At 42.2% G+C, this 15,796-nt stretch overlaps 1 protein-coding gene across 1 annotated transcript in view; it reads left to right on the top strand.

Annotated features, from left to right (window-relative positions):
* Positions 1–10,574: 10,574 nt before the first annotated feature.
* Positions 10,575–15,796, top strand: part of STK17A (serine/threonine kinase 17a) — a 29,414-nt gene continuing 24,192 nt past the window's right edge. Inside the window, exon 1 of the mRNA XM_052795655.1 lies at positions 10,575–10,874. Within this exon, the coding sequence (XP_052651615.1) occupies positions 10,693–10,874 (182 nt within the window). The 5' untranslated portion in view covers positions 10,575–10,692. The remainder of the gene's footprint in view (positions 10,875–15,796) is intronic.

Below are 15,796 nucleotides of genomic sequence, written 5' to 3'. Positions count from 1 at the left end.
TCAGGCATTCCAAGCTTTTATATACCCACATTCTAAATCAGTTCATAGCCCGGTACTAGGAGCTGGTCAAATACATCTTCATCTGTTCTTGTTTTCCCTGTATGTATTGTCCATCTGAGAGACACCTATGAGCAAAACTGAAATTTTTATATATGAACTCATGATCCACATCAGTTGCATCAGCTGGAACTGGCCCAGATACGTGGTGCAGATAAGACCTTCAAAAACTAAAAAAAACAACCTGTAACACAATGCAAAGCATAACAGCGATTGTTATGATTGTTACTTGCCAGTACTGGAGAGAACTTGCACTTCAGAGATATTGGAAGGGGCATCTCCATTGTAATGTTTACCACACAAGAAGCACAAGGCTGTGCACAGTCAAGAAGGATGTTTTATTATGTAGCATAAAGGACAAGGCTCCCTTACCTTAGTATTGCATATGACAAGGAAAAGGGGAAATAAGAAGAATGTTCTACTCTTATGAATACCCTTGGGTTCTGTTTACCAGGTCTTTGTTTTCTGATGTTTAAAATGCTCCTTTCCAAATGAGAAGTCTAGGCAATCCCATCCCCTGTGTCAGAAGCCAATTTATTTTCTGTCAGGCTGGGCTAATCTATGGTTGCTGGGGGCGGTGTTTGGTTCTGTCATTTTTCTTTTCTTGTTCAGTGGAAATCTCCATAACCTGAAGAGCGGTTGTAGGCAGAAGGTTTTAGTCTAGGGTCTATTAAATGAGAAGCTGCGGTGAATGAGGGTGCTTGTCAGGGACGAAAGGGACTGTGACTCTCTTTGGGTTAAGACTTTGTTGCACTTCCTCTTGGAGTAGGCCCAAAGGCCCTCCAGTCATGTTGAGTACCACTCAACTGAAGATCTAGCTCTTGTTAATGCAGACATAATCCTCTTTGGTTTGGTGTACTTTGTATTCCAACTCTGAAGCCAGGGAACAAAAGGAAAACGGCGGTAGGCTTGTCTCCGGATGGTTTTTGCTGAGGCTGTTATGATCAACCTCACTGCTCTGATTGTGTTCTGTTTATTAATCTTTGCTGCCCTTGTTTTCTAAGTTTAATCTCAGATTGAAAGTGTTTGTCTTAACTGGGAAAAGGAAATACAAAGTATCTTCTGACACTAAATATATTAAAAGATGTGTGAAATACGAAGTGAGAGACTTGTGAAGGGTGAGTGAAGGTAAGTGAGAAGGTAACATCATAGTGTCTAGCAGCTCACATGAAACACCACACCCCCTTGGGGGCTTGTTACTGGTAGCTTTGTGTTAGCTATGCTTCAGAAAACTGTAAAATCAGGAGACCAGTTCAGTGTCTGACACATCTAATTCCCGTAAGTTTTCTCTCCAGAGAAAAGAATTGGACCCTGCTTTCCCACATATTTTTATGGTGCCTATAGAGAAACTCATCACACTTGAAAAACTACATTCTGAGAGTTTTAGATCATTCTCCTGCTTTAATTCTTAGGTCAATAGGTATTTGAAAGATGATGGACCCAAAAACATGTTTCTAAGCAGAAATAGTAGCTTTCGTTAATGATATATACAATATTTGGGATATTTAAATTGCCCCATTCATTCAATTTCTTTGACATTTCAGCCCTTTTATACTAATTTACTGTATGGCTTTTACTGAGAATCTATTATATAGTACGTTATTATTCTTATTGAGTACTCATATTACGGTTGCATATGGAGGCTGCAGCTATAGGCCAGCTTCATTGTACCAGACACCGAAAATGACGCTTATTATTTCCACAAATGCGCTCTCAGTCATCAATTCCACATGACCAGCCCCACTGCACAGTACAGATGGAAATCTTAACTTTTTTCTGAGAGCATCTGTCACGTGCACATGAATTACATCAGAGCAAGTCACACCAGGAGAGACTGAACAACAAAATCTTCCAATGTATGTAATTTCTGCCTCTTCACCACTGGGCCCCAAAATCCAGTGATTCCTGTATGGTTCTTGTTCTATTCCTGGTGATGTTATAAAGTTACCTGCACTATGTCAAACGTTGGATGTCTTCCAACAATAGAAGAAAAGAAAGAGAAGTATTCAACTAGTTGGTCCATGTTTGGCCAAGGAAAATAGTGCATCAAGAGCTGTCTCATTAACATAGTAAAAAAAAAAAAAAATTCCAATCTTTACAATACTGTATAGTTAAATTTTTTTAAGTATTTAAAAACTATATTTTATTAAGAAGAAGTGAAACTATTTTTTGTAGCATAATAAAAGATGTTTGTATTTCAGAGACAGCATCAAACCCCACTGATTGAAACAAGACTTTCTCCTGAAATTCTTCTTCACGACATGTTCTGGCACTTGCCACACACTAAGCTAGATTAGGTGTCACGCATCTCCATGTTTGGCAGATGCCATCTCAAGCACCTTGTGTTTTCCTGTTCTGGAAAACATACAGCATGGCCAGCTACTTCCCATCAAAATCCTTGGTCCAAGCTGTCTTTCAAGCGCACAGCCTAGTATTTTTAAAGGTTGCTTTCTTAGGTGACTGTGATGACATCAAAGTAACAAGGTCATGCAGATTTCCTTGCAAGTTTTTTTGGATCTAAAGCTGGGAATAGAGGAAGACAGTTGACTGTTTTCATAAAACAAAGAGAAAGAAAATGCCATACTCTACTTTTCTTGCATTCTACCATTCCAGTCCTATCCCTCTCTCTTCCCAAATGCCCTACCCCAATAGGTTCCCAAACACTGACATCATCTCTAGGATATCTGGATTGACGCTTCACAGTGCATTTCTCCACTCATTGCATCATACCATGGGCTGAATCTGGTCCCAGTCTGGAGTGAAGGGGAAGCCATGCATCTAAGTGGCACCGTAAGGTTAGAGTAAGCGAGGCAGTGAATGGCGCTAACAGGAGAGAGGGAGGAACCCATCTCCCTTGCCCTGTTATTTAACCTGCCCATTATGCAATTAATTGTTGTTGTTACGTATGTGCAAGGCATATACCCTTCCTTGTTCACCTTTCGATTCAAATGCTGTTACTCACTCATATAATCATCTGTGCTCTCCTGAGGTCTGTGTTTTCTTTTGTAAAACACTGACTCTTAATTATAGAATTTCTGGTTTCATTGTTTTCCCACAGTAAAGACTAGAAGATACTCCGTAGGGTAGATTTACAGTGAAATAGTGTGTTCAGGTCTTTCACCTCAGTTCCCTTTAAACATGGTGGTGGCTAGATTACAATATGACATCAACATCCATAGATTTTAAAATGCAAGTGAAAAATGGAATAGGCAATCTGACAGCTTTTGTGAATTGCAGTTTTCAATAGGAGCAACGAATATTGGTAATGTGTACGTTTGATTTCAGAGAGACCATACCTTACTCAAAGGGGTTGTGATGGTATTAATGGTACAGGGAGGGAAAGGGATATTTCTGTTTATGAAATCCTGTTGCCGTACTAGCAAGAAGCTGAAGATATGAGAATGAAAATAGGTGTTTTAAATCATCAGTATGTCTTCCACCTCGAGGTAGTCCCACCTACTGTTCAACCACCTAAGCTATGCAGGATTTGATCCAGTACAAACAACTGTACCTTACTGTTAATTGCATCAGGTCTAAACCTTACAAATGCTGTCACTTCAGTCTGCAGTACGTTACATGAGCATTCAGTTTCAATCATGTGGCTGTGCATATTCAGAACTTGACTTTTAAGTTCTAGGGAGATCTGTGGCTATCACAAGGCAAGAAGCGAGTGGTCCAAACTACATCTAACCTCTAATGGAGAAATCATGAGTTTTGTACAGTTCTGACATACAGGACTTTTTTCACCCGGTTTGCTCAAGTGCCCGTGAACTTTTGAATGAACTGTAGCTAAGGTTTTGAGTTCGTAGTCTAGTCTGAGAGACAGCCTGTGGGGAGGGGGGGTGTTTGTTGGATTTGTGTTTTGTTGTTCTAGTTTCACTGTAACAAATAGTTGACATACCTCTAGTTGAAAACAGTAGGATACTGAATTTGGACATGAAAATTAAATAAGAAATAAGCTAAAATATACATGCACAGAGGACGAGTTAAACTCGTCCTTCGCTATTAATCCTGTGACAGTCTATGGAATTCCAGGACAAATTTGACTGGAGATTTGTTTAATTTCTGTTAGAATAATAATTAATAATTTGCCCTGCCTCCGTAGTAATATTAATAGGGCTTCCCAGTCAAGATTAAACACTTTCAGTCAAATGCAGACCTACAGATCTTTCTATTACAAATGCGGTGCTTTTTTATTATTATTATTGCTGTACCTCAGTGTTCGTTATTAAAAGAAAAAAATTACTGCAATATACTAAATCTGGGATAGGTTTTCCAGTTATCACAAGGTCCAAAAGACTGGATTGTTACTTTCTCTCTAGTGAGTCATGTAGTTCCTTTGTTCTAGTAGAAAAACAGATGCCTGTAGATAGTAGATACTAGGTATAGTAAATATTGTACCATTAGCCAAATTCCCTGCAGCTTCCAATTTATCTAACAGAAATGTCTGTTATGGTTTTTGTTAAAGACTACATAAAGTCAATGGCAGGAAAGGTCCTCATTATTGGACTGATTTTGCTTATATTGACAGAAAAATGTCACATGATACTCAGGCTGTGCTTTCTATTCAACCATATCACTATAGAGGAATGTCAATAAAATCACTTTGTTATGGCATTGTGTGGACTGTCTATTACAAATAACTTCTTTCGTAGAGGATGTATTTTACTAGAGTGGATGGAAACTGGCACTAGTGAAAGTCCACTGACTTAAGGAATTGCTCTCCCAGGATCTCACCCTTTCTGACCATTGCATTCAGGCCCTTCCACTGCTTTTGTTCAATTTCTCAGGGTACATGTCTAAAACTTGAGGTTCTCCACATAAGCATGCACAACCAAAGCCCCCATATTCTCCTAGACTACCCTAAGACCAGCCCTGCCTTGAAAGCATGTGAGCTTATTCCTCGCTGTAGAAAATATCTGGACAAAGAGAGGGACAGGGATGTATATAGTACTTAAGCATACCTCACTTCTAGGTATAATTACTGCATTATGGGTATGAAAGGCAAGTGCAAAGATAATTTCTTAATAGCATATGCTGGGTCTGCATTAAGTGTTGACAGCAAATAAATAGCAAGATGCTCTGGCATTCATAATATGTCACACCCATTTCTCTACTGCTCGTCACTGTAATGTCTCAGGCATGTTTCATTAGCACATTCCAGGATAGATTCACACACCTCAGATACACAGTCAGCAGACACCTTGCTGACCATACCTGTTTTCTTGCATAAAAGGTGCTCATGAGGGATGATGGTACAATATGAAGGATGGGAAAGCTTGAATATGAGGAGCAGTTTTTATAAGGAAAAATATAAGCCTGTAGAAGACGCTCCGACAGATATGGTACGCCTAACTTGCAGAAGACAAATCAGTAGCAAATGTGAAACTATGTGACTGACAGCTCTTAAGAGACCTTCTGCAGTCAGCACTGCATTTCATCATGTGTGGAGGAGCGCAGGTCCACAAGCCCGAGGCCAGTGCCGGCTCTCCTGCAGCAGGGATGTCGGTGGTGGCAAGAGTAGCACCCGCCCATGCACATGCTCAAGAAATCCAGGTCTCACAGCACAGCCTTTATTCAAAACTTGTTTGCCTGATTGTGCATGTGTGTGAGCTGGAAGTGGGGGCGGAGGGAGTTTCTGATACTAAGCTACATTTCTCTGAACTTTTCACATATAAAGGAAGGAAAAATCAGTATTTACTAAAAAGCGGTGAGATGAGCTGCTGATCAGTAGGGTACATCAGAGGTGTCAGTTTCTGCAGTGGTGATCCGTATATGTGGCTGGAACTACGTCTTTTACCAGAACCCATTCTATGATACATGTTACTGAATTTCTCTTAAAATATAGTGGCAGTCTGCCTGAAGCCTCCATACATACATCAGATGTCTTTCCTGGCATGCTAACAAAACTCCATAATCCTATAGGATATTACAAATCAATAATAATCCCTTCCCACCCTGTGGTAGCAAAGTCGTAGTTTCTTGCTACAATAGACAATAAATCCACTTGTGGCCTGATGTTCATTCTTGTATAAGAGGCCAGACTGGACAATAGCCATCATTTCTGGAGGACAGTGGAGAACAAAGCCACAAAGGATTCGCTGTGTCTCCTCTAATCATAAAGCCTCCTTGAGCTGCAAAGCCACACTTTTATTATTTTTTAATTTAATTCTGGTAACCTTCAAAATCAGTTTTGCCTGAAAATACCTTTCATGGATATATTAAAATAAAGTGTGCGTGGCTTTGTTTGTTGAGTTCCTACCCTCTTGGAATTAAGTTTTGAAGAAAAAAAATGATACATTATTCTGTCTGAAACACAAGCCCTGTTTCTTATTTATGTTAGGCTTTGGCGTAAAGCACATTTGTATTGTTTTAACTCTAGTGTAAATGAAGCTCATCCCCACAACGCTATGTTACAACTCTTTGAGGCTGAATAGAACAGAAGTCACTGGAGAACAGAAAGACTGCAACTGATGATGTTTTTTTCCTGATTTGCTGGCATGTAGGATTTCATATAATTAATTCGTATGGTATAAGAAGACAGCGGAGCTGCATGGGAAAGTTTTCTGTGTCAATGATAAACAACAGTTATCGTATCATTATGACCAATACTAAGGTCACTTGCCTTTCCTTCTGTACAGAGTAATACACGTTAGGGACATACCTTCACCTTTTAAATTTTTCAGTATGAAAATAAAAGACTGGTATGGGTTATTTTCTTTCCCAGTTACAAAATTAATCTGTTATAAGAAAAAAATGGTGTAAATACTCTGCAGTGTGACGCTGTAAATCTGTTCAGTCAGTTTCAAAATGGACCACAGGCAGCAGTTGAAGAACTATTGTCGAGTGTGATTTCCTAATGCTGGTTTTCCAGAATCAAAACAGCATACAAAAATAAATTGCACATGCTCCTATTTTTCTGTTTTCAGCACTTAATATGCTTCAGTCTGTAGATGAAGCAGCATAGGTACCTAACCAGCATGCCACATGGAGTCATCATGTTTAGATAACAGCTTTTCAGGAATGCAGCTGGGGCAGCACTGGAATCTGCTTAGGAACTTTGTTACAAGCTGTAATTTGACTTCAGAACCTCATAGGTATGTCTTAGAATTAAATCTGATCAGTGACTTTTTAAGAATAACTGAAATTAGTAATACAGATTACTTATATACGATTATACTTACTTACAATGTCTGAGGATATGTTTACTGACAGCTTTGGTGTCTTTGGCAATTGAATATAAACTTCCCTGCTTTAGGCATGTAAGTTATCAGCTTTAGTGATTCATGCATTGATTAACAGAACGGGGACCTTAGAATTTAACCCCTACTACTATGGTATGTAAAGCACACAGCATGGCTTTTGAACTTCATAGTTGTGCTTCAGCTACATATTTTAGTCATCCTAATGTACAAACTGAAACAGGTTATCTTTATGCTCTGGACACAGACATAAAATAAGTAGCGATGCACCCTGGATTTTGTAAAATATAGTCTAATTTGTGAAAGATGAATCAGTCTTTGGGACCACCTTGGCACTGCAGAGAGGCTGTGAAACTGATCTGAGGAGCACCCGATATAATGCGTGAGGACCTATATGATGTGTTTTCCAACTGGTAAATTAATGTTTTTATAATATATGTAAAATTCATATACAAATGGAAATTTCTGCAAAATATGAACATGTGAAAGTATTTGGAAAGTTTATTCTTAGATTCTCTGAGCACGAGTTTATTCATCTGTCCTGGAAATGGTGAAATCAAACCCTATGAGCAAAAAAGAGGCATACATATTATTGTGACATGAACAGCAGCTTATATTAAATCTCTCACAAATATAAAAGTAACTCGGCGAAGCTGGCAGTAATGATGCCTAGTGCTGCCACTTAGTGGAGCTGTGCTTTCATTCGTTGAATTAGAAAAGTGACGATTACTAACACTTCCTTTGTTGCAGCTGGTAAGAAACCTCAGTTTGTACAAAAGCGTAGCAGGGGACTCTTTTTTCTTGGTGCTGGGTACTCGGAGCTCTTGTGTAAGTGCCTTTACGTGATGACAAGAAGCATTTGAGGAATACAGGTTGAGGAAACACCTCAAGTGAGGAATGTGTACTCTTCCTGCTTCCTGTATATAAAACAATCACATCAAAAAATAAGTAGCTCATCAATGCAAAATAACTAACTTCATACAGAACTTAAGCAGCCTGCAGAAATTCCAGCCATGGAAGATCATGGGAAGTTCAAAGGATGAATTTAGCACCTGAAAACCAACCTTAAGTTATGTGTGCTGAGCTACGGATGGTTAGATTTCATATTTCTGTTATAAATGGACCATGATGATGATGATGATGATGAGGGTTTCGGGTAACTCTTCCATCATGTACAAGTTGCCTGAATACATCCATATTGGGAAGAGGAACGTCCTGTGAAGATCAAGCTAGAGTCAGACAGATATAACTGAGCAAAGCTTATGTCCCTGTGCAAAACGTTTGATCCACAACTTCAGGGCAGAACAGAAATCACTCTTTCACTCCAGTGCATGCAGACATAAATTGAAAAGGACATTCTTTTAAACAGAACACCTGTGGTAGTGTCTTCCACCTCACCTCCTGCCTCTTAGCTTGAAGCCCGAACACAGCTCATGAGAATGAATTCCTTGGATGCTACTAGCAGAAAAAGAAAAAAATATGTTGAAATGTAAAACAGTCAATGTTATCTATACAAGCAGAAATCAAAGTTTGTTATGCCATTTGAGTGCAATTGAGCATACAACAACTAATAATATTTCAGTCATTGAAGCCAAATATCCAAACAACAGAAAAAAAGCATATATATTTTATCAATAGGTAACATATGAGGCTAACCAGCCTAGATAGGTCTGTTAGCTTATCTCTAAATAAATGGAACATTGTTCATATCTGCACATGTTTCTCCCTGTGTGGGTAGCACATATAAGCTTATGCTGCAGTATTTAAGACTAAGATCAGTGCTGTTTGAATGCACAGGTGAAATTACAGTGAGTCATAAAGCTTATGTTTATCCTTTCTACAGGGAAAACAAATTAATACAGCATATATCAGCTTCATAATGTTCTGGTACAGCTAGGCAAAGCATAGTCTGGCTAGTGCATAGTAAAGTGGGAAAAGATTTTATTTCGGTCAGTTTTCAAGACAGTAAAGCACAATTTTTCTTTTTGTCATTGTCCTCCTGTTCTGTGGATAATTCTTTTTAAGAATGCAACAAATCCATCTTCCTGTTATATTAAAGACACTTCTCATGTCTTTGGTAGTTTCTACCCTATAGAAGAAACATAGATAAACTTACGTACTATATGGAATAAAACTTCTTCCAGATAGGAAGAAGCAATACACTCAAAACTACATACTGGTTCTGGAATTTATTCCTAAACTATTTATTTCTGGAAATCGGATTAAGGGAATAAGGGAATTCTAGAAAAATGCCTTGTCAGCAATTGTACTCCCATCCCTGATCAATGACCCAGGTTTGGACTGAATCCTTTCCTGTATGTTGGCCTGTTTCCCTCTTAGTCTCTTCTCCTCTGTGCTCTGGATATTGGCAGGCAATGGCAAAGAGATTCTGTGCCCTTAATGGAGACAAATGCTGCAGCACTGCCTCGATAAAAGACTGCCATGCAGAATGGGTTCCTCAAACCCATACATTAAGCCAGCCAGATGGCAAAGGGCTTGTGAAGCGAGCCAAGGACAGCCATTTCTCAAGCCTCTTCCAGTTACACTCACGTGAAACCATTTCCACCAGCCTGGACAAATGGATGACTGGCAGGCAGCTCCTACACACCTCGTACAGACATGTGGAGCTCAGGCATGCATGGAGGAGAGAAGCTAAGCATGCCCCAGCTGTGGGAAAGTCTTAATTGGAGCTTGTGCCTTAGGTACCGCAGAGGCCAAGGTTTCATTAGGCATGTTTGTCCCCTTCGGAGCTGCCGCTGCCCCTTTTGTTCTCGCCTTCCTTCAGCCTTGCATCCCAGCGTCCCCACGACGGGCCTGAGCCCTGTGTCCCCACGAGGGCATGCCCTTCACGACCCGCTCTTGCAGTTTCACCTCAGACTTCCCCCTTCTGACCTACCGCTCCCTCGGGGCACACCTGAGCGCCCACAGACCGAGGTCCTGGGTCGCGCAGGTACCAAGGAAAGTCTGAACGGTCGTGCCTCGCCAGCCAACAGTGCGTTACTCAGGCGCTCATCGCAGCTTCATTAGTATTTAAATCCCATCACTTCGCGGGAGGGCCCGCCGCCTCCGCGCCCGCCGCCTCCGCGCCCGCCGCCCGCCTCCGGTCGCCCACTTCCCTCCCTCCCTCCCTCCCTCGCGCCCAACGGCTGCCGGCAGGTGGCGCTGCCCAACCGTCCCTCCCGGCGCCGCGCGGCGCCCCGCCCCGCGTACCCTCGCTCCCCTCCCCCGCCCTCCCTTCCACCAAGGTGAGGCGTTAAAGGGCGGGGCCCCGCAGCTGCGCCCCGCCCCTCCGTCCCCTCGGCGCGGCGCGCGCTGCCCGCCGCCCTCCTCGAGCCGCGGTGGCTGGCGGCTCATTCCGGAGCCCGAGGGGAGCCCGGCGGAGAGGCGGACCGAGAGGGGCAGGGGCAGGCGTCCCCCGGCTGAGGGAGAAGCCATGAGCCCCGAGGAGAAGCCGCCACCCAGCCGCTCCCGCGATGACCGGCCGCCGCCGCCACCCCAGCCCGCTCCCGGGCGAGGCCGGCGGCGAGGCGGCTTCCTGACAGAGATCCGCACGCCCATCCGCACCGAGCCCTTCCAGCAGCGGTACAGCCTCAGCCCCGGCAGGGAGCTCGGCAGGTGAGCGCGGGGGGGGGTGGGGCGGCTGGCGCTGCCGCCCCGTCCCCGGGCTGGGGGTGCTCCCGCGGAGGTGACAGGAGGTGTCCCGTGTCCCCTGTCCCGTCCCGTCCCCCCGGCTCGGCTCGGCTCGCCCCAAGCGCCGGGCGCAGGGCATGTGCCCGCGGCGGAGCCTGCCGCTCGGCCGCCCGCGGCGGGGCTGGGGGCCAAGTGGGCGCCTTCCCTCCGCTCCGCGTCTCCCCTCTCGCTGGCTGCCGCAGCGAGTCGCCGGCAGGCAGGTAGTCAGCCGGTCAGTCAGTCAGCGGGCGTTTTCACCTGCCGCCCCTTCCTCTGGCGCTCCCGGTGAGCTGAACGGGCTGGTAGCGGGAGGGAGGAGCGCGAGGGGGATGGCTGCCCTGTGCTAGAGCCGCCTTTAGTGGCACCCCTTCGCTGGCCTCGCCCCGCTGTGGGTCAGCTCCGGGGACGTGCCCGTCGCGCTGGGCTGGAAGGGGTGCTGGGAGGCAGCTGTACCCCAGCTGCTGCTGGCCGCGGCTGGCTGTCCCTCCTTCCAGCGAACGAGTCGTCCTCAGCCTTGGGAAGCTGGCTGGGGAGATCCTGCGCCCTTCCCTGGGAGCCGGTGTGGAGCAGGGAGTATTTCTCTAGATTTCCACCGGAGATGGAAACCTGCCCGTTTGTTTGGGTTTTTTTTTTCCCTTGAGCTTTGTAAGCTGTGACATGGGGAAAAACAAGTCTAGAGGAGACCAGTTTGCGGTAGCACGTGCTTGAGAATAATCTAATGGTGGAACTTCTCAAAGAATTAAAAAGCTGATTAAAAAAACTTGGTTTTGAAAGTGATTCCACATGTAAGGTTTGATCAATGTATAATTTCAACACCTGACTGAGAGCAAGTAAGGATTGAGGCAGAAGGTCTTGTTGGAAGGTTTCTGCATCTCAGAAACTATATATATGGAATTTCAGCACCACTAAACCCATATTTTTGTCTGAAATTCTTTCACTTCTTATAAAAAGAATGGCAGTATTCTTACTCACAATTACATGTGCTTAATCTAAAGAGTATTCAGAAAAAAAAAGACTAGATGAAATACCACAGGATATATGGCAAGATACACTCCTCAATTTATGTTCTTTTGCAAGTTATGCTGGCTTTGTAGCTCAGTTCACACAGCAGCAAAAACAAACCCTTTGGAGGTAAAGAGGAAAGAAGGGTTTAAAAGCAAATCTAGCTGCTGTAAGTACCTCCAACAAATTTTTAGGTTGCCTAGGTGTCAGCTTAACACTCACTTAGTACCTCTGATGTACTAATAGAATAATACCTGTTTAAACATAGTGGCCTAAAGCATTCTCATGGGAAGCAGGTGGAAGAAACATCCCATAAAGTGAGAAGGCTTTTTTTTACCATGATGTGACCACAATGTCCAGGGCCTGGAAACTGAAGCTAACTAAATGGAGGCCACAAAACAGCCTAAATTCTAAGCAACAATCAGGAAGGCATAGGAGCAGTGTAGCACAGGATGACCTGGTATCCCTGCTGCTCGGGGTTTTTTCATTTGAAGATCAGATGACTTTTCAGAAAATATTTTGCAGTTCTGCCATGGAGTGAGAGCTTTTCTTAGAGCTGGGTGATATTTGTTGGCCTAATTGGAAAATAGACTAGATGAAGCTTCCTTCTGGCACACAAAAGTACAACTGAAGTGATTGGCTTTACACTTTGAACAAGAATTAAGTACTACAGCAAAGCTTAGTCTGCAGTTTAAACAAGTAAATCTCAGCATGGTTTTTAGTGTGGAGTCATTTCTGACCACAGCTACATTTAAAGATGACCTTCACGTGAAGGTTGTGATTTTTGCACCTGTAGTTATGTTAAAATTAGTTAAGTGACTGTTTGAAGTGTTTGTCTTGGTTTTGTGCAACAGTTGCATGTATTTTGGTTCAGACTACCTTTTTCTCTCTTCAACTTCACAAATGTTTTCACTATCTTCTCTTAGAGTATAGAAATCTATACATTTGTATGTGCTTGGTATTTTATTCAACTTTGAATGCTTACTTTTTTACTACATTGATTAAAAAAAAAGTGGATACTTCAGCTCAAGTACTCCCATTAAAGACAATTTTTTGCTAACTCGTTGTGACAAAGCATAGGTGGTAAAGTCTCTCTGCCACTTGTAACTGTGTCATTTCATTGATAATGTATACTTAGCAGAAATTGTTTCACTCTTATCTGTTCATAAAGTATGTAAGTCTCTACAAAGGACTTGGACAAATTACCACCCAGGTGCGACAGGTCTTTGTCTCGGATGGAAAGCAGTCCTTGTGCACACAACATTGTCTATTTTAATTCTAATCTGGTAGGTGAATTGGCTAACGAAAAATGTTTATACACTCAGTATTCATCCACCCCATTTCCCAGAATTAGGGAAACAATTTAAAACCTGAACTTTAGATAGAGGTTTTGAGAATGACAGCATTCATATGAATTGTGTTTAAAACTGACAGCGGGGAGAGAAAAGAAAGTAGATTTAGCACCGTTGCTGAGAGTGGGGGTGCTGCATGAACTCAGCAGGTTTGTGTGCTCTTTGGCCTCCGATCCAGTTAGTCAACACATGTATGTTGAACTCGCATGGCATTTGGGACCTCTGTTCCCTTGTCACCTATGTGTGGAGGAGGTGGGAAGAGGGGGTAATGTGGGGAAAATGTTAAGGCAATGCAGGGAAGGGAGGTACTGGGGCTGTTGGCCCCTGGTGGCATGTCAGGGGGCAAAAGTCCTGGGGGAAGTATTGCTGGAAGTCATAGATGAGCCTGGGAGGAACTTGATCACAATGTCACCGGAGGGACAGGCTTCATTAGTTCTGCTTATGGGGGAAAAAGCTGCTTTGAGAATGTAAAGCATATGTGCTCCAAAAGGCTGCTGCCTCGTTCAGTAGTTGACAAGCATTTGCAAGTCTATCGAAATACAGCTGCTAGGAAAAACAGGTTAATTTAGGAAAAATACCAAAAACTTGGTTATAATGACTACTCTGGAAAGGAAATTATTTTAGGTTGCTTAGGATGGCATGGAAATGGCAGGGGTTTTTAATGAAATGTTCTAATAAATGAAAATTTGGGCTAGTCTTCACAGCCTTATTAATTTTACTGTCCCAAAATCAGAACATTCTCACACAAATCTTCATCTGCATGATGTTTAAAATCAAACTTACCTCTGATGGATGTTTTAAGGGTGCCACTTCTCATCAACTCACTCAGACTTAAGTGTTTTCAGACAGTGCTAGCTTGAGTTAGGTTAAAGTAGTGTAACCTTTGCAAGAGGACAAGACACCAATTGCTTAACTCTTCTTCCGCTTATCATCTGTGCTTAAGCCATAATTGTACTGTAAAATGGGGAACAATGTATTTTGTATTACCTAGAGCTTCTTTAAAGAGACTAGTATAATTGTATTTGGTTGCTTTGCTCCTTTTTCCTCCACAAAAAACCTCCTAATTGCACACAAAATATTACTAGACTATTAGTTAATTCTTCAGCTTATTGATGGACTATTGCATTTTTTTTTTAATGTAAAACAAGCTATGTACACATTGGAAATCATTATTTGTGTACAGGAAATAATACTTCTGATGCTAGAGCTGGGTTGGAGGAAGGCATAAATGACTGGCCTTGCTTGCTTCTCACTGGAAGGTAACAGTCAACTTAAATGATTGCCCTGAAATAAGCAATCTTCTGTTAGCGAAATGCGTGGAGCGCATACATGTGAATGTATGTCAAGTGCAATTCAATTGATTCTCCTCATTCCCAGTTTTTTGTTAAAGCAGACAAGCTCATTCTCCACCCACAGCTAAGAATAACAAGTATTTTAATCATCTGAGGAGACTGAACAGAATAGTAAGGAAATATTCTTTGTTTCTGACCAGTGACCTGGCAGTAGTTTCATGTGCAGATAATCCATGTCTTGATTTCCACACCCCCGCCCTGCAAACTCTGCCATGAACTTGCTTATTTCTCAGGTAGCTTTCAGTAACCTATATCTTAGTGGTACGTGACACTTGTACAATTTTGCGCACCAGTAAAAATGTATATGCTGTTACACTTCTGTCCTCAGCTGCTCTCTGCAGTAGCAGGGCTAGGGTGAAACAGTTGAGGAGCTAAGTGAAAGTGGAAAAGAGGTGAAAAAGAAGAGTTAGTTGCAGGTAGTTGGTTCCACCATTTGAGAATAAATTTATGTGAGTAAATCATTCATGAACATCAGAAATGGAATCCCCACACCTTGCTGTTTGGAAATCAAAAATTGTAGGGGGAAAAAAACCCCACACTTTAGAAAAAATGTTTGATATGAGTTATGTAATAAATTGCATACAGTTTTGTGGATCTCAGAAAAGTTATCTGAACTTTATAAAAAGTAAATATCTTCACAGGAATTGCTGTTATTCCTGCATTTGTTACAGTGACAAGGTTTTATAGGTCACTTTAAAAATAACTATTAAAGTAAGGTTAGTTCTCTGTTCTTCTGAGCCTATGACAACCAAAATTAACTGGTGTGACATAAATGTTCCAGCTTACCTGATTTGACATTTGATTTGTGATTTGAGGCTTTTGCTTTAAGCCGTAATGTATGCTAGATGAAACAATGCTAATTCTGTTGGCAATCTGAAAAGATGACATTGAGCTTCTTTGTAATCAGATATGATTTATCTTAAATCATAATTCTTGAATGAGACTTTTGTGAGGACTGAGAACTACTTCTAGTTTCCTATGCATGTCTCCAAAGCATTTTTGTTTGTGTTTGGATGACTGGTGGTCAGTTTTTAACTTTGGAAATGCACATTAAGTATTTCCTCTCAAAATTGTTCTTCCTTCAATGCAGCGTTCTTGCTGCTAGTTCTTCTCCATACAGCTAAACTAGCAATGCTCTGATCTAATGTTATTTTCACTAATG

The sequence above is a fragment of the Harpia harpyja genome, chromosome 1, assembly GCF_026419915.1.
Source record: "Harpia harpyja isolate bHarHar1 chromosome 1, bHarHar1 primary haplotype, whole genome shotgun sequence".
Classification (NCBI taxonomy): Eukaryota; Metazoa; Chordata; class Aves; order Accipitriformes; family Accipitridae; genus Harpia; species Harpia harpyja.
This window is presented reverse-complemented; position numbering and strand designations above follow the sequence as displayed.